The sequence below is a fragment of the Dipodomys merriami genome, unplaced genomic scaffold (assembly GCF_024711535.1).
Source record: "Dipodomys merriami isolate MVZ:Mamm:240054 unplaced genomic scaffold, mDipMer1.0.p SCAF_27, whole genome shotgun sequence".
Classification (NCBI taxonomy): Eukaryota; Metazoa; Chordata; class Mammalia; order Rodentia; family Heteromyidae; genus Dipodomys; species Dipodomys merriami.
The window spans coordinates 13,065,410-13,090,342 of NW_027204159.1; the positions used below are offsets into that span (position 1 = coordinate 13,065,410).

Below are 24,933 nucleotides of genomic sequence, written 5' to 3' on the forward strand. Positions count from 1 at the left end.
TTTTTTTTTTAATACTTAGAAACAAGAAGTCATTTAGGGTGTTCAAAGAGAAGGGTGTTTGAAAAAAAAAAACTCTAAATTCATTAGCTGAATTCCACAGGACTGTGTGAGCATTCTCATAATAGTCCTACTTCAATATAAGAGAAGTTGTAACTAGTTTACTTAGGGTAATTATAGGGCAGTTTTCTGCCAAGCTTTAAAGATAGACTTTGAAATGTTGCTTTTTTCACTTGCCTCCTGCTGTGTGAGGGGGAGAGGCTGGGGCTCCTGGGATGCCAGCCAGTGCTAAATGACCAACTGGCTACAGGCACCAACAGGAGCACCAACCAAGGTTTGGTTCTTGCTTTCCCATGTTCATATTTCTGGAAACACTGCTATTTTACCAGAGTGGGTCCCTGTTGAGTCCCTGTGCAGGAACATGGCAAAATACACAGCACAATGTTTCAGATTTGTGGTGGCAAACCAAAAGCATGGACCTAACCAGGGAACAGGTAGGAAAAGTAAATTCTAGGACCTCACCCCAGATAGGGTGTACAAAGAAAGCACTGGGGATGGGCCCAAGAGTTTAACAAGCCCTCCAATACATCTTGGTATTTATGCATACCTGATCTGCAGACATAATATTGACAAGCATTATCCTTGTAGCTTTGTCCAAGAGATAAGGTTTACTTTAAAGACTTATTCCAACAAAGTGCATTTGTACACATCCACACAATTCCTAAGGGATTGGACAGTACTTAGCTCTTCTACTCACCAACCATGGGCCTTAGAAAAGTTTTCTAATTATTCTAAATTATGGTGTACTGTTAAGTGTTTAACAAGTGGGAATGTGTTTTCATAACGAAGTACTTCCACCATGGCTCCCTTCAAGCTAAGAACATGATGTCAACCAACTTAAAATTTTCATGAAAATGTAACAATTGGTTCCCATAATCCCATGGAAGCTGACGCCAGCACAGCATTGTCTCTAAGACTCAATTTCCTCATCTGTCAAATAGATGAATAATAATAGTATTGACTTTACAGGTGTTGTTGGAAGGCTGCAGTGAAGAAATGATGATAGCAGAACTTTATTAAGTACTTCTACCTGCCAAGTACTTAATGTGTGACATCTTATGGAAATCTCATAACCATGAAATAGATTCTATTATTCCTTCCATTTCATGTGAAGAAACCAAGCTAAAATAACTAGTCTCAAGTCATGCAGCTAGCAAGTTAGCAAATGGGAGGGTCTGAATTTGATTACAGAACCCATGAGACCAGATACGTTATGGACCATATCTCAATAGTGCTCAGTAACCAGTGGCTATTATCACGCTATAAATGAACTTCCTGAATGCCTCTTCCATTTGGATGGGGGGGTAGTTTATGCTGATGAAATGAAGCCACCTTCATTTTCTTCTGGGAGACAGGCCCAGATTGCCTAATGTTGGAGCCAGCTGTTGGTTATTCCTGGTAATAAATAAAGAGAACCTTAGCCAATTGACAGCCACTGTTAACCCAGCCATGAAGGTTCATTGTAGTAGTTGTAAGCTCTTCCCCTCCTGAGATCACCTAATTAGACTTACATTTTTTCCTGACATTTTCTGTGCTTATACATTGATATACATGTCCATACACACAGGTAGCTTTTATGAGGTCATATTATACATATTTTTCTTTGCAGTTTGCTTTTCTTTACAACCTAAATATATATCCCAGATACCTTTTGAATGTCAGTCCAAATTAATCTCTCAAAAGCAGCATTCCCCAGTGGTTACCTAGCCTTATTTATCTAGCCAGTCCCTGATGGAGACACATTTAACCTTTTTCATTCTTCTCTATTTACTATTAACTTCTCTATTGATTCTTCTCCACAGTCTTTTACAGGGATTCTAGCATCTATCTACAGGAGAAATTCCTAAAACTAAAATTCCTGAGTCCAAGGCAACATGTGGTTGGTTAAAATCTTGACTATTAAACCCAATCACTAGTCAAGGAGAAATTTTAATCTCCCAAAATTCCAGAAGGAAAGTGCCTGATTGCCCAAATTTTCAGCAACACTGGAAATTCTTCGGATGATTTTTTTCCTTTAATTATCTTTAAGAAGTTGTACAAAGGAGTTGCCATCTGATCAAGGAGTTGTATCTGATCAATGTCACCACTTTCAACATTCTCACCCACCTTTGTAGGATATACATTGGATTCTTGACTGCCCTTACCCTCTCTTCTCTCTTCATTAGTTTACCCTCTTCCCCTTGGCTCCACCCCCACACCTTTTGAAAACCCACTTCCTGATGTTCTGTTTTGCTGAACTTTTACTTTGCCTTTCTAAGGAATTCACTATTTGAGTTCTCCCTTGAATCTACTCTATTTCAGTTAATAAATTTGTATACATTTGCATACCACTGAACATATTTACTTATTAGTTTATAAGCTAAATCTAGCTTCCAACTTCTGAGGATTTGGGGAAAACTTTGTTTTAAAATTTTCTATATATAAATGTAGAGACAGTCAAGAAGCCCTATGAACTTATCCCTCCCTCAGTAACTAACGTGAGATCATTCTTAGTCCCTTAGTCCCAGTTGACTTCTCTCCCTGACATATTAAACTAAGGCACAGCCTCTCGCATCTGTAGACACCACAGTAGGTACATTTGTTTGTTTGTTTTGTGCCGGGACTCTGTTTGAACTCAGAGCCTGGGGCCTGTACTTTAATTTTTTCACTCATGAGTGGAACTCTACTACTTGTGCCACAATTCCACTTCTGAAGTTTTGGAGGTCTAATAGAGATAAGTTTCTCATGGACTTTCCAATTGGGACTGGCTTTGAACCATGATCTTCACCTGTTAGCCTCCTGTGTAACTAGGATTACAGATATGAGCCACCAGCCCCCAGCTCAGTCTATCTTTAAAAAATAAACATTTTAATTTTTAACAATACCTCAAGTCCATCATCACATCTTTAAAAAATCTAATATTAGGGCTGTGAAGGTGGCTCAGTGGTAGAGCACTTGCCTTGCATGCTTGAGGCCCTGGGTTCGATTCCTCAGCACCACATAAACAAAAAGAAAAAAAGCTGGAAGTGGTGCTGTGGCTCAAGTGGTAGAGCACTAGCCTTGAGCTGAAGAGCTCAGGGACAGCGCCCAGGCGCAGAGTTCAGGCCCCATGACCGGACCCCCCCAAAAAAATCTAATATTATTAAATATCCATCCAGTGTTCAAATTTCTCTAATTGTCACATAATTTTTCTGTAGGGGGCCTGTTAGAGTCAGAATTCACAAGGCTCCACTTACTACACTTGGTTGAAATGTCCCCTTTCAATCTCTAGGTTGGGCTTCACAGACATAGCTCCTTTTCTTCTATTTCCTCTTCTACTTGGATCACTTGTCTTGAAGTTTTCTACTTTCTACATTTTTCCTATTGTATTCCCATGTCACTCTGGTCCTTCAGTCTCTGAGTTTCTTATAACCAACAGTGAAATTGTGTGTGTGTGTGTGTGTGTGTGTGTGTGTGTGTGTGTGTGTGTGTGTGTTGGTCATGGGGCTTGAACTCGGCCTGGCTACTGTCCCTGAGCTTGTTTTGCTCAAGCCTAGCACTCTACCACTTGAGCCTCAGCACTACTTCTGGCCTTTTCTGTTTATGTGGTACTGAGGAATCAAACCCAGGGCTTCATGCATGCTAGGCAAGCACTCTGCCACTAAGCCACATTCCCAGCTCCAACAGTGATTAAAACTATGTTATCCAGTATCGTAGCTCATAGCCACATTTGACTATTTCCATTTAAATTAATGGAAAGCAAATAATATGATAGAGGAGATGAACTTGTTCAAAGTACACTGTATATGTGTTTGGAATTATCACAAAGAGCTCCTTGCCCTTTTACTATTCATGTCTGCAATAAGGAACTTTGTTTTAAATAAAATATGTGGTCCTAGCCACATAGCAAGTCTCAGGCCATCAGCCTGTCACGCTACAGAATATAGAATGGATGTTTCCATGACAGCAGAAAGTTTTGTTGAGCAGCAGTGCTTCCATTGCTGCAATTACTTTTTTCTCATGAATGCTAAAGAGAAAGATAAATACCTGAAGGCTCAAATAATATAAGGAAAGTAACTACTAATGTGACGAATTCTTCTCCGAACTGTTTTGAAGAGACCTGTGTTTGCAAAAGATGAACAGGTATCTGTAAGGAGTCCTTCAAGTAAGTGTGAGATTCTGTGCTAATAGGTCAGCAGTCCCCACCCCAGCCCTGACCCTCCCTGGCCTCCTCCAAGGGAGAGAATCTATGCTAATCTGCAAGGCTCAGCCTTGAAGTTATCAGGGACGTGGTGCTTCCAAGAGATCCATAAGCGCTGAGTCTTTCCTGGAGCTTGCCGGTGTCTCTGCAGATTTCTCCCTGCCTGTATTTGTGTCTTGGTTTGTGTATAATGAGCATATTTCCTCGCATACTTAACAGATTTTTCAATTTGCTTCTGTGACACTTTGCAAAGCCCCCCGGGGCCGTGGGGATGTCTGCCATCTATGCATCTTCTCAGGAACTTCCCACCATACCTGCAGAAACCTCAGCCAATTTACAGGGAATTGGATATTTGAGTGTGGTGGGTAGGAGAATGTGGGAAATTAGTGACTAGGGCATCATCATTCACAAGTTCATTTATTCTAAAAGTACTTACTGGGCAAGACACAGTATTAGGCACTAGGGTCAATGGTGAGCTGCTAAGTTTCTGTCCTCACTAAAGGTACCCACTAGTGGAGGAGACAGAGATCTAACCTAGCCACTTCAACAACATTTCACAAATCCCCTGGTGGGAGAGCCAGCGAGTCACAAAAGTAAGTCGGTGAGGCCCTTTACCCCACTAGGACCTGTAGGATGTGTTGATTCAGCAGAGACCCAAAAGGCAAGTCACAGTAGGTCAGGAGAAAATGAGGGTGAGGTATAGAGAGAATATGGTAGGAAGAACTTAACAGAAAAGAGCCAGTACTATTAATATACACTAAGAAAATTGAGGTGCTTGATGCTGGTGGCTCACCCTTGTAATCTTAGCTACTCAGAAAGTTGTGATAGTGAAGGAGATAATATCCCCTTGTAAAAAGCAAGGATGATGGTAGAGAGCCAGCACAAGGCCTTGAGTTCAAACATTATACAGAAAGAAAGAAGATGCAGGAGGAATGGAGGAGGAGGAGGAGGAGGAGGAGGAGGAGGAGGAGGAGGAGGAGGAGGAGGAGGAGGAGGAGGAGGAGGAGGAGGAGGAGGAGGAGGAGGAGGGCAGCTCTGTGGGGGAGGGCAGGTCTCACTGGGAAGGGGCATGGTGAATGTGGGTAAATATGGTTGAAATACTTCTTTTTACCTTGATTTTTGTATTTTTTTATTGTGAAAATACCGTACAGAGGGGTTACAATTACATGGGCAAGATAATGAGTACATTTCTTATCAAGCATTGTTGCCTCCTCCTTTGTTTCCCCTTCCCATCCCTTCCCATCTCCCACCCCCACCCCCCACACTCCCCTGGCCCCTCCCCCCCCCCCCCCCCCCCCCCGCCAAAGTTGTAAAGTTCGTTTTTCGACATAACGATTTGTACATCTCATTGTTACAATGGGTCCACCTGTATCTCTACTTAAACTTTTTGATTTTTCCCTTCCCCTCCACAAATTATACCAAATCAAATACAGTGAAAGCAGAGGTTATACCATGTGGGGAGGGACATACAAAGCAACAAAGAAATCCTCTCATAAATATGTTAGAAACAATCGCATGAAAGAAAAACATTTGAATACTCATCTTGGGGTTCCTTTCACTTAACATCAACTTATCCAACCTTTTCTGCTTGTCTCAGACATATACTAGTTATTGCAAATAAGGGAAACCATGGGACCTATGTTTCTTTGGGCCTGGCTTACTTCACTTAATATAATTTTTTCCAAGTCTTTCCATTTCCTAACAAATGGGACAATGTCATTCTTTCTGATGGAGGCATAGAATTCCATTGTGTATATATACCACATTTTCTTGATCCATTCATCTACTGAGGGGCATCTGGGTTGGTTTCATATCTTAGCTATGTTAAATAATGCTGCAATAAACATAGTTGTGCTGGTAGCTTTAGTATGGTCTTGTTTGTGATCATTTGGGTAAATGCCCAAAAGTGGGATTGCTGGGTCATAGGGGAGCTCTATGTGGAGTCTTTTGAGGAACCTCCATACTACTTTCCAAAGTGGTTGAAAAAGTTTACACTCCCACCAACAATGCAGTAGGTTTCCCTTCTGTCCACATCCCCTCCAGCATCTGCTGTTATTGGAGTTCTTGATTATAGCCATTCTAACTGGGATGAGGTGGTATCTCAATGTTGTTTTGATTTGCATTTCTTTTATGGCTAGGGAGGTTGAGCATTTCTTCATGTGTCTATTGGCCATCCTTCTTTCCTCTTCAGAGAAGTTTCTCTTTAAGTCTTTTTTTTTTGCCAGTCATGGGGCCTGAACTCTGGGCCTGGGCGCTGTCCCTCAGCTCTTCAGCTCAAGGCTAGCGCTCTTACCACTTGAGCCACAGCTCCACTTCTGGCTTTTTCTGCTTATGTGGTGCTGAGGAATCGAACCCAGGGCCTCATGCATGCAAGGCAAGCACTCTACCACTGAGCCACCTTCCCAGCCCCTCTCTTTAAGTCTTTAGCCCACTTATTTATTGGGCAGTTGTTTTTTTTTTTTGAGGATTTTTTGTTGGGGGCTTTAATTTTTTGAGTTCCAGGTATGCTTTAGATATGAGACCCTTGTCCATTGTATGGCTAGTGAAGATCTTCTCCCAATCCGTTGGCTTTCTATTGATCTTGCTAACTATGTCCTTTGCCATGTATAAGCCCTGCAATTTCATGCAATCCCATTTGTCCAACCTTTCTTTGATTTGTTGTGTTTCTGGGTCTCTATTAAGAAAATTTCGGCCTGTCCCAAGGAGACCTAGGGTTTCTTGTATTCCATCCTGTAATGCTTTCAGAGTGTCTGCTTTGACTCCGAGTCTTTGATCCATTTGGAGTTGATTCTGGTGAAGGGTGATATATAAGGACCTAACTTTAGTTTTCTACAAGTAGTTAACCAATTTTGCCAGCACCGTTTACTGAAGAGGCTGTCTTTCTTCCATTCTATTTTTTAGCTCCCTTATCAAAGATTAGATGGCTATAGGTCTGTAGGTTCATTTCTGGGCTTTCAATTCTATTCCATTGGTCCTGAGGTCTATTCTTGTGACAGTACCAAGCTGTTTTGATTACTATGGCTTTGTAGTAGAGTTTGAAATTTGGTATTGATATTCCTCCAGCACTGTTCTTTCTGTAAGGATCATTTTTGCTATTTGGGATCTTTTATTGTTCCATATGAATTTTTGGATTGCCTCTTCCATTTCCTTGAAGAATGAGGTTGGAATATTGATAAGTATCGCATTGAATTTGTAGATAGCCTTTGGAAGTATTGCCATTTTCATGATGTTGATCCAATCCAGGAGCATGGAAGGTTTTGCCACTGATTGAAGTACCTTGAATGCGTGGATGTGTGAGGATGGAGCAATGAAGCCTAGAGATGGTTTTGAGACACAGGGAGAGGGAGGAGGGAGAGTGATGGAGGGGATGAGGTCGATGGAGTACATGGTATGCATGTATGGAAACGTCCCAGTGAAACAACCCTGTGCAGCTGATGTGTGCTAATAAAAATCTTTATAAAACGTGAAGAAGAAATAAAGCTGACAGAGAGCATGAGGCATTGATAGTACAAGAGGGTGTTTGGTGTGGCTGCAGTAGGCAGTGTGAGAGGAGGGTGGCTGGGGACGGATAAGTTACAACAGCATAAATGCCATCTGTGCGAACCCAGCCGTGTCAGGTCTCCTCATGCCTTGGTTTCTTCCTCCATTAAATAGCACACAAGGTTAGCATTAGAGGCCTACGACACAGAGGATACGCAAGCAGACTGCAAACTGTGTCTTAAGATCCCAGTTGAGGGACTGGGAAGGTGGCTCAGTGGTAGAGCGCTTGCCTTGCATGCATGAGGCCCTGGGTTCGATTCCTCAGCACCACATAAGCAAAAAGAAAAAAAGCCGGAAGTGGCGCAGTGGCTCAAGTGGTAGAGCGCTAGCCTTGAGCTGAAGAGCTGAGGGACAGTGCCCAGGCCCAGAGTTCAGGCCTCAAGACTGGACCCAAAAGACAAAATAAATCAATAAAAAAGCTAAAAAAAAGAAAAAAAAAAAAGAAAAAAAAAAAGATCCCAGTTGTAGCTGGGCACTGGTGGCTCACACCTGCAATCCAAGCTTCTCAGGATGCTGAGATCTGAGGACTGCAGTTCGAAGCCAGCCTGGGCAGAAAAGTCCAAGGAACTCGCATCTCTAATTAACCACCTAAAAACTGGAAGTGAATGCTAGGCTTGAGCAAGAAAGATCAGGGACAGTGCCCAGGCTCTGAATTCAAGACCCACAAACAACAACAACAACAACAACAACAAAATCCCATCTGTAGCCCCATCGTGGTGGGTTGAGATCCGCTTCTCCCACCTCCTCTCAGGAGGCAATACAGCAGCCTCTTCCCAGCACCACATTCTGTGCCATCGGCTGGGTAGACAAGTTAGGAGTATTTACACCATGAAATGTGTCACATGCTAGCAAGTGAGCCTTTTCTGCAAAAAGAGCTGATTTGTCAGCACAGCACTGAGTGTTAAAGTCACAAGAACATACACCTCGGGAACATTCAACTTAAGGAATATGTCCCCACAACAGCAACAAACTAAAACCAGATACCAGACTTGGGCATGCTATAGAGTGACTCCATAACTCCTGCCACGTGAGACAGTCCCACTCAAAGCCAGCCCTGAGGAACGAGAACAGGAGGGCTGCTCCCTCATGCCAAGAGGAGTGTTAGTGACATCCAGCTCACAGAGAGGAGCTTGGAGCCTCTCAGATCAGCAGCTGCTGAAAGCTGCTTTCTTTGGCTCGTGTGGCCAGAAATCCCTTGGATTTCAATGTTCTGAACAGGCGGAAAAAGATAGCTCCTTGCTCCCGCCTGCTCTCCTGCTGGAGCTGCCAGCTGGCATTTCTGTCCTTTGACATGGTTGCCTGCAGTTGGAGATTAGACACCCAGGGCAGAGGGCATGCTGGGAAAGAACGTGTCTTCAACTACAAGAGTCCAGGCAAGATATCTGTTGGAAAAAAACTGAGATGTAGATAGAACACATGCTTAAAAATAATGGGAGCTTTTAAAAAGATAGCTTAGAAAAATATAGTATTTATCTGTGGCCAGCAGGCCTGGATACTCCCCAGAAAATGACTAGTTGGGTAAGTTGTAGTTTCATGTCAGAGGTAATGTGGTCAAAAATGTCATAAACTTGACGTGGAATGATAAATGAATGCTTACTGGCTGCTGCTAGAACTTAAGTCCCATAAAGGCAAAGGTGTTGTCTATTGAATGGATGAGTAGATGTCATTATTTTGTCAGGTATGGAGAATATGAAAGTGAAGAAGTCCTAGTGCTTGCTGAGCCAGAACTCCCCAACTATACACAGACAGTTAAGTGAATCAGCACCCAAAATGCAGATTGAGAGCTCTGTCACAAGAAGTAAGTGCTGCAGGGCTCGGGAGAGCTCAGCTAGCCTTGGCAGAGAGGAGAAAAGAAAAGCTTTTTGAAGACAAACATGTAGGAGAAATAGAAGAGAATTCCAAACATATTTCCACCTGCCTAGATAGACCCTTATGGGAGAAGAAATGCTACTGCCATATCTCCTATCCCACAGCAAAGACTATTGGCTCTACCCAAGTGAAAAGTAACCACAGATGACAGCTGAAATACCTCTTTAAGTTTTTTTATTCATTTATTATTGCTGTATGTTAATTGTGCAAAGTGAGGGGTTCCATTGTGATACTCCTGTACATGAACATAATATACTCTGATCAATTTCACTCCATTACTCAGCTGTCTCCTTTTCTCCAGCCCTCTTTTTTGCTAAAATACATGTACACCTTAATCATCAATGATACTTTCATTACTCTGATTGCAGAGTCTGATGTTGTCCAGAGCAACATATGGGCTGTTGTTTGCCTCTCTTCCATGTATAGGTGTTAATTCTCTCCATGGAGCTCAATTCCATATGCTCCTCCAAAGTCATATCTGCTCCATTGGATAAAAATGAGAAATGCTCTGAACTTTATTTTTGTGTGTGTGTGTGTGTGCGCGCACGCGCGAGCGCACGTGCGTGCACGTGCGCACGTATGTACAGGTCCTGGGGTTTGAACTGAGGGCCTAGTTACTGTCCCTGAGGTTTTTTTGCTCAAGGCCAGCATTCTAGCACTTGCGCCACAGCTCCGCGTCTGGCTTTTTTTGGTTTTGGTGCTTGGTTAGAGATAAGAGTCTCACAGACTTTTCTGCCCAGGCTGACTTCTAATCACAATTCTCTGCTCTCAGCTTCAGGAGTAGCTAGGATTAGAGGTGTGAGCAATCAGCACCTGGCTGGAATGCTCTGAATTTTTATTTGAAAGAGAGAAAGTACAGATTTATAGACATTCCTGGTGGTGAGAAATCTTGGATTTCATGAATCTAAACTGAGAGGGAAGAACCTTCTGGGCTTGGTGTTTCCCACAAGTGTCATGCCGGGTTTTTTCTCTAGCATTACCAAATTATAGTAAAAATAAATAATAGTACACACACAAAAAAACCATGAAAGTCTTAAATGATGAAGACTAAGAAGTAAACTATTTGAAATCAAGATACAACTTCTTGACATCAGCTGCACTAGCTCTGTTCAAGGTCATCTTTTCCAAGGGTCATTCCTGTCCCACTGTTGGCACATTGCCATGCCAGCAGCTCTGAGGAGGACCACATACACAAAAGTAGAGAGCAGCATATGGAGCTGCCTTCAATCCATGAGTCAGATTCAACAATTGCCAGCATTTTGCCAATTTGGTTTCATCTGCTTGACTCCCAATATTTGGGGAGTATTTTAAAGATTTCTTTTCTGGAGCATTAATCTTTCACCTTAAAGAAGGTTTGTTGAGCCAGGCACCCGTGGCTCATGCCTGTAATCCTAGCTACTCAGGAAGCTGAGATTTAACGATCATAGTTGGAAGCCAGCCAAGAAAGCTTGTGAGACTCTTAGCTCTAATTAACCACCAAAAAATCCAGAAGTAAAGCTGTGACTCAAGTGGAAGAGCAAAAAAAAAAAAAATCTCAGGAACAGCATCCAGGCCCTGAGTTCAAGCCTCAGGACCTTTCCGAAAGCAAACAAACAAAGGAATATCTTGTGATTTATCTGGGTCATATTGTCATTAGTCATTTCCTTGTTCAGTTCCAGAGTCTGCCACATACAGGTGAAAAGGGAATAACAATTCAGGGGGGAAAGCTAGAGTAGAGCAACAGAATTTCCTTTCTTTTTCTTTCTTTTTTTCTTCTTTCCTTCCTTCCTCCCTTTTTTTAGATCACAGATGGGGACTTGAACTCAGTGCCTGCTGCTTTCACTCATTTCCTAGCACTCTGCCAGCTAAACTGCTTGTTTTTGTTTTTCCTAAGCTAGGATAGAGGCCATTTTCCCTCTCTGCCTGGTAGGTTTGGCTCATTTCTCAAACCACATGGAAAAAAGACTCATCCAATACATACCACACCTATTGGAAAAGTTCATCCCCTAAACAGAGATAATAGGAGGAAGTCGAATTATTTCACAGGCTGAATTGGCAGGGTACTTTCCTCTGACCTTCCACTCCCACACACCTCCCACCCTTCTGCACTGGTACCCTGTGCCCTTCCCCTACCTCCCAGGAAGAGAGAGTGTCGGAAGGTTTTGGTTCCCTATGGAGTTCAGTACTATCTCACTGAATACTTCTGGGAATTGGCACTCATCTATGTCCATAGCAATCTCAAGCTAGAGAACCAGCTTGTGTCTGGAGCCAGAGATGTAGCAGTAGACATGCCTGGTGTTAACTTCTGTGATGGGGAAAGCAATCCTCAGGAAATACTTGGAGGGAAAATATGAAGGTATGTTAATGGCATCCCTGTAAAGGCCTTGCCAGTTAAGAACTGCCTTCCTTTACCACTTACATGCTATAAATTCCTGTTTCTTTTGCCTCTTCCTGCTGCAGAATCCCTGGAAAGAGGGAAAGAGATTGGCATATACTGAATGGTTTATGTCTTGTTGAGGAGGAAGAAAGGAATGCCATATGTACCAGTAAGTGCCAGGAGATAGGCAAACGAGGAAATGGAGACCTTTGATGTCTCAGGATTAAACTGCAGACTAGAATATATAATGCATATATCTAAAATACACCATATATCAGATATGTGTAATACATACACCCTCCATTGCTCCAACACACATTGAGTGAGAGAGGCAGGGTGGATCTGCTGGTTAAGCATCAACTAGGAAGTTAGGATCCAGAACAACTTGTAGGCCTCACCAATAAAGTGAAATAACCTTTACCTTACTCAGAATTCTCAGGTGCATTCTGCTAACTTTGCATGGTGATCTAGAAGCAAATACACAAATCACAGAAGCAGAACCGCTTCTGAAAAGCCAGGCAGAAAAGAACCTATGTGACTTTAACATTGTATTTCCTAAGCATATTGTAGTATACAACCCTTGGGATACACGTGTGTGTGTGTGTGTGTGTGTGTGTGTGTGTGTGTGTGTGTGTGTGTGTGTGTGTGTGTGTAAGAGAAACCAGGTTGTTTAAATTGGAGATGGTTTTGAAAATATGACCAAAATGATCATTTATTTTTCCAATTCAGCCAGTAAGTCTTGCTTTCAAATACTTATCACCAGCCATGATTATTAACTTTGCACTTGCATGCATCCTTTTCCTCCAGGAACAACCATCCCTAGATGTTTCTTGATTCATTCACAAATTCATTTACTTATTCATTCATCAAACATTTATTAAACAGCTGCTTGTATCTAGGGCTCAGAGGTGAGAGATGCTTCAGACCTCAAACCTGAATTCTCCAGCAGCAGAGACTCCATAGCCTGGTGAATAACTTGAGGAAAAGCTCCATTCTCCAGTGACCTCCAGCTCAGGAGGTCAGCATGTTCACTCAGCATGTTGAATTGGGCCCCACCCTGATGCCAGGAACAGAGAACCAGCCTATCAATGGGAAAGTCCCCATGCACAGCAAAAAGCACTTTGCAGAGCAGCAGGTCAGGTTCTCACACTGGCTTTTCCCTTTGCCCCTGTCACTCTGCTGATTCTGCTGAACTTCCACACCCCACTGCCTTCCTTACCTGGTTATCCATCCACACCCCCTGGGTTCTTTTACATTGGAAATGAGTTCAGGGCACATTGGCAGGTGTATGAATTGTACTATTTGTATATTTCATTATCTAGGAGTTCTGTTATTTCTGGATTTGAATAGGTATTAGTCAGGAATTGTTACTTTGTTTTTACTTATGTAGCGGGGTAGTGCCAGTACTTGAACCCAGAACCTAAACACTATCCTTTAGCTCTGTGTGTGTGTGTGTGTGTGTGTGTGTTTGTGTGTGTGTGTGTGTGTGTGTGTGTGTTGAAAGATAGCACTCTAGCACTTGAGCACATCTCCACTACTGGCTTTTTGCTGAGTAATTGGAGATAGGAGTCTCACAGAGTTTTGTAGTGGGGCTAGCTTCAAATGACAATCCTCAGATCTCAGCCTCCTGAGTAGCTGGGATTACAGGCATGAGCCACTGGTGCCCAGTGTATTTTCAGTTTATTAGTGACTTCAAAGAACAACCTGATTTCATGCGTGCTCAGAGCCTTGAGATGACTGATCAGTTCACAATCCTTTCACTGAGGGACCCTGGACCCGCTTTCCCTCATCTCTCATTGGTCGGAGAGGACATGGAGCCATGACCAATTCCTAAACACCTTCTCCCTGGTCCTGTGGCTTGAAAGCCAGGCTGTTAGCATCCTCTCTCATCTGTGCACTTTCCATGACTAAATCTACCTTTGTGGTCAAGTGGTGGGAGGAGCGAAAGACGTTTTAAAAAATATATGGCATTAATGGATTGGAGAAAGGCGTGATGGGTGAATACTGTCATAATGTTCAGTGTGCATATGTGAACATGGAGTTGGGGTTGGGAGGGATCAGGGAGAATGATGTAAGAGGTGACTTTGATCTTAAGATGCATTGTGCTTTTAAAAAGATGCATTGTACTCATTAAGATGTTGAGCTGACATCCCTTTGTACAGCTATTTAAAGATCATTTTTTAATAATTTAAAGACCAAGACTTGTCTGAGATAAAAGAAAAAACAACCAAATGAAAGACAAGATGGGGAATATCTTTCATTTTCTTGCTCCTTAAAGGGGAAAAACGTTTTGTTTTGTTTTGAGTTTTGTGTCAGAAATGACTCCAAGTTGTTTTGGTCATAAACAATCATTTGGGCTATGATTTCATTTGACTGTGTGTCCTTCAGCATCACTGGATCTAGGGATTCAGATTTGATGGTTAAGGCTCTAGCTATCTAATTACTCATTACCATGGATGGCTAGAATGCCTTCACCCAAACTCCTGCTGAAATGTAATCCCCATGGTGAAGTCCTAGGTGGTGTGACCAGCCAGGTAAGACCTTTAAGAAGTGATTGCATCATCCTGGCTCTGCCCTCTTGGGTGGATTAATGGATCTGTGGATTAATGGGTTGTTGCAGGAGTGGCTTAGTTACAAAAGGAACACTGTCTGGTTTGCTTGCTGGGTCTCACCCGGGGTACCCTTATGCAAGTCAATGCTCAGCAAGAAGGCCCTTTCTAGATGCCAGCTCCATGCTTCCATTCCCCCAGAACCATGAGACAAATACATGTCTTTTCTTTATAAATTACTTAGTATGTGGTATTCAGTCATAGCAACAGAAAACAGATGAAGACATCTACGGCACTTTTATCTTTAGTTCTAATGCTGTGAGTGGCTTCTCTCAATTAGGTGTGTCTACTGGTTGAGAAATGTCACCAATATCACTGTCTATTGTCTTCGAATTCCAAACCCTATGATGTTTTTTTAATTTTTTTTATTCTTAAGTAGTTGTAGAAAGAGGGCAAAGCCTACAAGTTTAAGGCTTAAGATCCAAAAATTAATAATCAATTATCCCTTCTCAGCAACTCAAGGAAGATACGTGTTAACCCAGAATGTCCTATGAGTGTCTTAAACAGATCAATATGCCAGGGGTATTTTAATTCTGAGTCTAACCTGGGACATATAACTCCATGTGTTGTGAGCAGAGTGAATGTCACACCTGTGGGAAGCTGACGAGGTATTGTTTGGGAAAGCAAAGCATAACTTTACTACTATTGTCTCTGGATACTTTTGTGTGTGTGTGTGCCCATACTGTGGCTTGAACTCAGGGCCTAGGCACTGTCTTTGAGGGTGTTTTTTGCCCAAGACTAGCTCTCTACCACTTGAGCCACAGCTCCACTTCTCACTTTTTGGTAGTTTACTAGAGATAAGAGTCTATAGACTTTCCTGCCTGGGCTGGCTTTGAACCACATCTTTAGATCTCAGCTTCCTAAGCAGCTAGGATTACAGGCATAAGCCACTGGCATCCAGCCATGTCTTCTTATTATCATTTTTTTTATAATTCTAACAATACTATACAGAGGGATTACAAGTACACGAGTAAGGTAATGAGTACATTTCCTATCAAGCATTGTTACCCCCTCCTTTGTTTTTCCCCTACCATCCCTTCTCTCTCTACCTCCCCAATGCCTCCCTCCCTGCCCCAAGTTGTAAAGTTCATTTTCAACACAGTGTCTTGTACATCTCATTGTTACAATGGGTCAATCTGCATCCTTATTTCAGCATTTTATTTCCCTTCCCTTCCCCAAATTAGAAAAATGTATATACAAGATGCAGGGCACTGGAAACAAATACAATGAAAACAGGGGTTATACTGGGGGGGGGGGAGTGAGCATACAAAAGAAACAAAAAAAATAACATAGTATATTGAAAACAACAGCAACAAAGAAAAAACCTCTTGAGTCCCTATCTCGGGGTTCATTTCACTTAACATCATCTTATATGGACATATGTACATAGTTTTTGGTTTTTTTTTTACCTTTGCAGCTTGTCTGGTAAGATTATTCTAAACATACACTAGTTATTGCAAGTAAGGGAAACCATGGGACCTATGTTTCTTTGAGTTTGGCTTGCTTCACTTTTAAAATACAATTTTATTGTTTTTTTTTTTTTTTTTTGGTCCGGTTGTGGGGCCTGAACTCTGGGCCTGAGCACTGTCCCTCAGCTCTTCAGCTCAAGGCTAGTGCCCTACCACTTGAGCCACAGCACCACTTCCAGCTTTTTTCTTTTTGCTTATGTGGTGCTGAGGAATCGAACCCAGGGCCTCAGGCATGCAAGGCGAGAGCTCTACCACTGATCCAACTTCCCAGCCCCTAAAATACAATTTTATTGTTATTTTTAAGGTGTTGTACAGAGTGGTTACCATTTCCTAAGTCAGGCAATGAGTACATTTCTTTCTGTAACTCCTTCCTTCCCTTTCCCCTAGTTTCCTCCTCTTGTCCCTAGATTCTCTACACAAAAGCAAGCAAGCAAGCAATAAGTCTGGCTTATTTTATTGATCTCTAATTCCATTCATTTTCCTGAAAATGATATGGTTTTGTTCTTCTTTATAACTAAATAACACTCCATTGTGTACATATACCACAATTACTTTATCCATTCATTGGTTGATGAGCACCTAGACACCATGACTTGACTATTATGAATAGAGTGCTATAAGCATGGGTGTGCAAGTATCCCTATTGTGTATTGACTTACACTCCTTCTGATATATACCCAGGAATGGTATAGCAGGATGATATACAGTAGCTCTATTTCTAGTTTTTTAAACAATGTCCATACTGTACTGATATGCTCTGAGTATTTGAATGAAAAAAGAAGGAAGGAAGGAAGGAAGGAAGGAAAGAAGGAAGGAAGGAAGGAAGGAAGGAAGGAAGGAAGGAAGGAAGGAAGGAAGGAAGGAGAGAGAGAGAAAGAGAAAGAAAGAAAGAAAGAAAGAAAGAAAGAAAGAAAGAAAGAAAGAAAGAAAGAAAGAAAGAAAGAAAGAAAGAAAGAAAAAGGAAGGAAGGAGAGAAAGAGAGAAAGAAAGAGAGAAAGAAAGAAAGAAAGAAAGAAAGAAAGAAAGAAGGAAGGAAGGAAGGAGAGGGAAAGAAAGAAAGAGAGAGAGAGAAAGCAAGCAAGCAAGTAAGCAAGCAAGCAAGCAAGCAAGCAAGCAAGCAAGCAAGCAAGAAAGAAAGAAAGAAAGAAAGAAAGAAAGAAAGAAAGAAAGAAAGAAAGAAAGAAAGAAAGAAAGAAAGAAAGGAAAGAAGGAAGGAAGGAAGGAAGGAGAGAGAGAAAGAGAAAGAAAGAAGGAAAGAAAGAAGGAAGGAAGGAGAGGGAAAGAAAGAAAGAAAGAAAGAAAGAAAGAAAGAAAGAAAGAAAGAAAGAAAGAAAGGAAGGAAGGAAGGAAGGAAGGAAGGAAGGAAGGAAGGAAGGAAGGAAGGAAGGAAGGGAGGGAGGGAGGGAGGAAGGAACAGTCACATAGAAGTTTCCCCTTGTCTTTCTGGAAACCACTAAGAATACAGGTTGGTAATAATCTAACAGTAAATCCTCCACACCACTTTATTCCCCTACCCTATTCCCCTCACCCTTGTACCTGCAGAGGCAGAAAACATGTATGAGTGATAAAAAAAAATGCTACCAACAGTAATGGGTAATAGTTGATATGGAATGTGAAATCATTTTCCCTGGAGAGAACAGTTGAGGACCGGATAGAATCAACCAGCTGAGTCTCTTCAGGTGCTTAACTTTTATGTGAGAGCTCTAGAGTTCAATAATTCATGCTAATGTAGCCAGCAGCAAGCAAATTGCATTCACCCTCTATTCAGATTTTGATTACAAAACAGCCCTCAATGAGTTTCATGATGGGAAAACATACTAGGTGACTTTAGCTGGAGGGAAGACAATGAGCTGACAGATGCACTGGGGCTTTAAGGTCAAATAAGCCTAAGTCCATCGTTGGGTCTGCATCCACTGGCTGTTGACCTTGTCTGCTGACATTCAACCATTTCAGAACGTGTTTCCTCATCAGTAAGACAGGGAAACGCCACCTGCTTCCTTGGGGGTTGAAGTTGTAAGATTTTAGGCAAGGAAAGAACACACAAGCAGAGGTACAGAAGTCACATAGATAGTGTGTAAAAACTGCAGAGCATACAATGTCAGAAAATTTTCAATGGCCTGGCAGAAGGCCCGTAATTTTAGACTTCTATCTTCAGAGCCATTCACTTGTTTGCACACACACTCTCATCTCCCTCTCTCTCCTGCCTTCTTCTGTCCTCCCTTCTTCTCTCCACCCTTGTCTGTACTTGGAAGCCAATGTTTCCTATAGCTGTGACTACAAAACTAAGAATGCCAAGGGCTGGATTATCCAAAATGAAGAGAAGGAGATGAAGAGAGTCATCTTCATGTCTTATAGAGAATTTATAATTGGCTCCCCAGTACTTTCCTGTGTTGAGGGGAGATGGGTAAAAGACAATGGATAAAATAAGCAATTAGACCACTCAGGTTTCACAGTTTAGGCATCTTTAGGGGAATTGAAGCACTTAATACAATTTTGGTTTAATACACTCTCTCAGTACTCATTAAAGTATGCAAGTCACTAGCACTGGAATATCTTCCAAGGAGAAAAAGAAGAAAGTAGGTTACCAACTTTCAAAGTTTATATCAAGATTCCATTGCTTTCATTTGAATTAAAATGTGGTGTAACTTAAACCAGTAGCATTGGTCTTGGGTATGGGAGAAGCTTAATAACCACAACCAAAATGGCATTATAGAGATCCCACTTTGACAGATTCTGATAACATAGATCAGGAAAAGAATTGGAAGATTTGTACTTTCAGCCTTTCCCAGTATTCTAGTACAGATCAATGACAAATTTCTTTCAGAGAAACTTGGACTTAGTGGTTAAAGAACTTAGGTTTGAGGAGAGTCCTGAGTTCAAATCCCTAAACCTATCACCTTTTAGCCATATTAATGTGGATAATTGTTAATATTTCTGATCCATAGTTTTCTAATTTTTAGAATTAGAATAAATACACATGTCAAAGTGTAATGATTAAGTAGTGAAAGAGAAATAGAATATATTGTCAGATGCTAGTATCTGGCAGGAAGAAACAAAAATTATCAGGAATAGGTATATTTGCTATTATACAAAGCCAAAGGGTTTGGATTCTTTCTTTATCTTTCCTTTTCTTTCTTTCTTTTTTTTTTTTTTGGTTGGTCATAGGGCTTGAACTCTGGGCCTGGGCGCTGTCCCTGAGCTCTTCAGCTCAAGACTAGTGCTCTACCACTTGAGTCACAGCGCCGCTTCCGGCTTTTTCTGTTTATGTGGGGCTGAGGAATGGAACACAGGCCTCATGTATGCAAGGCAAGCGCTCTACCACTGAGCCACCTTCCCAGCCCTCTTTATCTTTTGTTTAAAAAAAATCCTGAAGGATAATGCATAAGCAAGATGGAAGTTTATATAAATTTTAGACAAAATCTGGAAGCTATGTAGTCTGGGATGAGTATGGCAGCTCTGCCAGACACATCTCTTCCTCTCCAGTTCAGAAATGGCCTTCCACCTCATTCAAAATGACAGCCAAAGCTCCAGGAGCCATGCTTTCTCTCTACATATAGCAGGATGGAGAAAGAGAAAATCAGTCTCTCTAGAGTAAGGACCCTCCGTTAAGGTTGCTTCTATCTATGGGTCAGAACTCCCCTGCCAGGGAATCTGGGAAATATGACCAGTCAAAATTCCAGGTATGCCAATTGTAAGTGGCTCTTAGCTACCTAGGAGGCTGAGAGCTGAGGATCATGGTTCGAAGTCAGCCCAGGTAGGAAAATCCGTGAGACTCTTATCTCCAGTTAATCACAGAAAAGGCCAGAAGTGGTGCTGTGGCTCAAGTGGTAGAGCACTCGCTTGGAGCAAAAAGGAGCTCAGGGACAGCACTCAAGCCCAGAGTTCAAGCAAAAACAAACAAACAAAAGTTTCAGGTAATCATATACCCAGGGAAGTATGCTTTGTATTACAATGAAAATTTGGAAGAAAGAATATGGAAGGACAATTGTTATTCCCAGATATATCCATACTTACGAGGCTAATAGATTTGGATCACTCCCTCAAATCACCTGCTTTTATCCTGGTTTTATCTGCTTATTTCTCAAGTAAAGACAATCTTGCCCCCAAAGGATAGATGCCAGTCAGTCATGGTGGTACACGCCTGTAGCCCAGCAATTGGGAATATGAGGCAGGAAGTTCACAAGTTCCAAGCCAATCTGGCTTAGACAGAGTTTGAGGTCAGCATGGGCTGCATAGTGAGATCTGTCTGAAAAGAATAAAATTAAAAAGTTGTTCCTTTATTTGCTCAGACTACTCAGCTGGGCTTGTTTTGTTCCTCAATTCTGTCCATACCTTCCACTCCTTGACCCTCAGCTCCTTTGCATTGTCTTTTAACCAGTGTTATCTTTTGTGCCTATTTTTAATCATTTTTAATTATCTTTAAATAGTTGTACAAAAGAATTCCAATTCAACGTGCTTATTTATGTTTACAGTACATCTTGATCATTGTTCAATAGATGATGTGAGTATAACATTGTAGAAACATAAGAAAACACAGCTGAATACTTAGAGTCATTTTTTAATCTCACTGTCCAGAAGTAATTACTCAATGTTTTGTTACAGACATCTAGCATGTTCATTAACATTTAGGTAATCTCTATCTGTGTGTGTGTGCATGCACACACACACACACACACACACTGTGGGGGGGGGTGCATGTGCATGTGCTCCACTTACAGCTTTTTGCTGTTTAATTGGAGATGAGAGTCCTGCTTGGGCTGGCTTCAAATAACAATTCTCAGATCCCAGCCTCCTGAGTAGCTAGGGTTAGAAGCATAAGCCAATGGCACCTGGCAACATGAGTGCAGTGAATTTCTCCTATTACATGTGACAGTACATTATGAGTGACATGGCCATGCATTATAGATCAATATTAGCAATGGTAATGACTGAGAGTTTTTCATTCTATGGATATATGATCAGCAACTCTACTTGACTTACTATCTGTGCACCAGTTTCTCCAGGATGGATTCCATTCCTGTGGTTCTCTTGCCCCTTACTCTCCTCACTGCATCCCCAGTTCCACTTCCAGAAGCAAAAGCATATCAGGTCTTGTCTCTACCTCTCTTCTGCATGGATTCTCTCTCCAAAAGAGCCTTGTAGATTGAGCGGTTCATTGAAGACCTAAAGTAATGTCTCCCTAAACTCCATTATGCAAGCCTGCCACCGTGAGAGGAGATGCTCAGAGATCCCACATAAAATACAATCCCAGTGGACAGAGAGGCTTTGGGTTCTACCCAAATTGTGGGAACTATCAGACTGCTAAGCTGATTGCAAGCAAGACTCGTGTGAGACCATTTCTGTATGAGAAAACCAATTTCAACTAGAAAAAATGCATTTTACTGAATTAATTATTCAGAGAGACAACCAATTTGACAAATGTGATGATTTCTGAGATGGTTTATTTTTTTAAAAAATCAATGATTGATTTCAAACTAATTGTTCTTTCTCTCAGTTGAACATCCTAATGATCTAAACTCTTTGAGACTTATAATTTCTAGACAAGGCTGAAGACAAACTATAGTCTCAGACAGCACTTGCTATTTTCAGGTGGTTTGCATCACCATTTTCTTACCATCAGTACTAACAACTGGGCAGAACCAGCGTCATTAGCCCTCTATTACAAATGCTGACAAGAAAGGATGACATTTATTGAGCACATACTATATGCAAGATGGTAAATGCATTATGAATATTTATTCCTCACAAAAATCCTAATAGGTTAGGCATGCAATTAAAATCCCATTTTCCAAATGAGTATAAGTGTAAGAAAAAGTAAACAACCTTAATGACGTAAGTGGAAACAGTGGAGCCAGAATTCCAAGTCGGTGCAGATCCAGAGTTCACCACTCACACAAGTTCACAGAGTCAAGCCCAAATTCTGGTTCTTGGCATCATGAATGAGGACAAGAGACAGAGCATCTGGTAGCTTGAGTTCAGAACCCAAACCTACGATTTCCCAACTATCACCTCTCACAAGTTACTAAACCACTCTGTTTTGCTCAGTTGCTCTGATAAATGGAGATAATGAGAGTCTACCTACATTGAAATAGCCAATACACACGTATACACACTCACACAATTAGCACATAGTGAGCGTCATAATTAGCTGTTAATATGACACCTTTTTTCCTCCAGCCTCAAAACTAAGTTTGTATTTTACTGGTCTGTGTGCCTTGGCAGGTGCCTCGAGCCAAGGCCTTATACAACTACAGAGGGCAGAATCCTGGCGACCTGAGCTTTAATAAGGGAGATGTTATTCTCCTCCGGAAACAACTGGATGAAAATTGGTACCAGGGAGAGATCAATGGGCTCAGTGGCATCTTCCCAGTCAGCTCCGTGGAAGTCCTCAAGCAACTGCCCCAGCCACCCCCTCTCTGCAGGGCTCTGTACAACTTCGACCTACGGGACAGGGGGAAGAGTGAGGACCAGGACTGTCTGAGCTTCCTCAAGGTAATATTCTGGGGCGTGTGTGTGTGTGTGTGTGTGTGTGTGTGTGTGTGTGTGTGTGTGTGTGCATATAAAACTAACTACTGTGTGTGGTACAATTCTAACTACTTGGAAGTAAATTTCCAGTGAAACCAACTGTTCTGTAGACATCTTTAAGCTTTATCTATTTTGATCACCAAAATAAGTATCCACACATTCATTCATGCATTCTACAATGCTTTTTGATCACATATTCTTTGAAGGCACTGGGGATAGAAAAGGAAGAAGCAAATACGTAGACAGAAACTAAAACATGGTCTAATAATGTACTATGCAAAATTCTTATCTCTTTGACACACAAGGGTATTCTTTTTCTATTGTCTTTAAATAGTTGTACAAAGGCGCTGCCCTTCAACAAAGCAGTTTATGAATACAACTCATCTTGATCAATGTCAGCCTTTTCATCATTCTCCCTCATCCTTCCCAAACCACCCCTTCCCTCACTTTTCTTAATAAGGGTATTCTTGCTGATTCACATGGTCACCTAATTCCACTCATCTATGACATTCTATTTTGCTGTAAACATAGTATTCAAACATGTAATAACATAATCATAACTTTACACATAACCACTTACAAGATAATAGTCTACAAGCACATTATTTGCTCTAAGATTTTTTGACCTCCTGTTTTATCACACAGCTCTTCACTGTTTGCAAGATAGTCCTACAAATCTAGACTACTTTGTCTTGGCATTCAGAATTAGTTATTCTATACATTCAAATTCTGCCATAGAAAGTAAAGTTGGAGTTATTTTCTTTCTTTCTTTCTTTCTTTCTTTCTTTCTTTCTTTCTTTTTTATTGTGAAAATACTGTAGAGAGGGGTTACAATTACATGGGCAAGATAATGAGTACATTTCTTATCAAGCATTGTAGCCTCCTCCCTTGTTTCCCCTTCCCATCCCATCCTCCCCCCACCCCCTTTATTTTCATTCTTTGCTACCTAGGATAAGAAGGCTAATCGAGTGCAAGAGCTGTTACAATGGCCCAAGAAATGCCTTTTGTTTCATAAAATATTTGTATTCTGTCACTACCAGAAATGAGATTTAATTCATAAATGAGATTTAATTTCAAAATGATATTTAAGTAATTGTTTATTGAGTGCCTCCTAGATCAAGTCCTGTGCTGAGTTCTAGAGATACAAGATTGTGATTAAAAATTGACACAACACTGATCAAGACACATGTATCAGAAAGTGGGTTGGTTGTCTTGAGTACTCCTTATCCTTCTTGAGTACCCAAATTTGATAAGTTTATTGTTCTTCATATTGCAAAATAATAAAGATCATAATTCAGAATAAGACTCCTAAGGAAAATCTTTCTACAGCCCAAACTATAAAGTTTATACTTAGACTACAGTTAGAGGGATTATTCAACTAAATATATATATATTGAATACTTACTCTGTGCCAGGCATTAGACACTGCACTTTGGAGACATAGGCAAGAAACACTATCTGCTTCCTTGGCCTTTGCCAGCAATTTGCAAATAGAAACACTCCACACATCCATTCCTTGAGCCCAGTCAGGTGTCCAGTTGGCCACTGGGAACAAAGTGATGAGCCAATCTCCCTACCTTCATGGAACTGTCAGTCTGATGGAAGAAACAGACACATCAATGGAAAATTATGACAAAAGACCAGAAGAGAAAATTTGGCTGATTTTGAGGGCTGTGGAATGCTGAGGCTTCCCTAGGCAATCTGTGGTCATCTTAAACTCAGCAAGCATATCAAAAGGACACTCAAGATCCCCCTGCCAAAGTGGCTCTTTTCCTAGGGCTTTCTATTTCCATTACTCAGACATTTATTTATGTGTGTCTTTACTCCTTCATGCATGGATATTTTCCAGAAATATTTATTGCATACCTACTGAAGGAGACCACAATGTTAGGTGAACCAAACAGACAATGGCCTTGCACACATGGAGTTTATGGTCTTATAATGGAAAGAGATGACAAACTACAAATATAAATTTGCAAATTATACTAAGACAAAGGAAGCTTAAAATGTATAGTATAGTAGTGATTTTAGGATTTTAGGATTAGGGTATGAGATAAAAGGTTTTATGTCCCCAGAAAGTCTTTATGGACAAAGATACAGATAAGATTTAATGAATATGTATGTACATGGGAAGGTGTCTGTAACATCAAAAGATATTAAGTAGGAAGACATTACGTCTTATATGGTGACTTCCTTTGTAGGAAGTACAAAAACAGGTAAGTGAATGTACAGTACTAGAAGTCAAAGTACTTAGGGACAGGAAAGACACAAAGCTGACTCATGGACACTGGATTTAGTATATTGAGCTAGATGGGGGTTTTATGTCTATAATCAAAATTCCTTCAGCTT

The 24,933-nt window shown here is 41.2% G+C and overlaps 1 protein-coding gene across 2 annotated transcripts in view; it reads left to right on the top strand.

Moving 5' to 3' along the window:
• Positions 1–24,933, top strand: part of Sh3rf2 (SH3 domain containing ring finger 2) — a 136,114-nt gene that overhangs the window by 39,653 nt on the left and 71,528 nt on the right. For both annotated transcript variants that reach the window (XM_070036303.1, XM_070036304.1), the window contains exon 3: positions 22,282–22,551. In XM_070036303.1, coding sequence (XP_069892404.1) covers positions 22,282–22,551 — 270 coding nt within the window. The remainder of the gene's footprint in view (positions 1–22,281; positions 22,552–24,933) is intronic.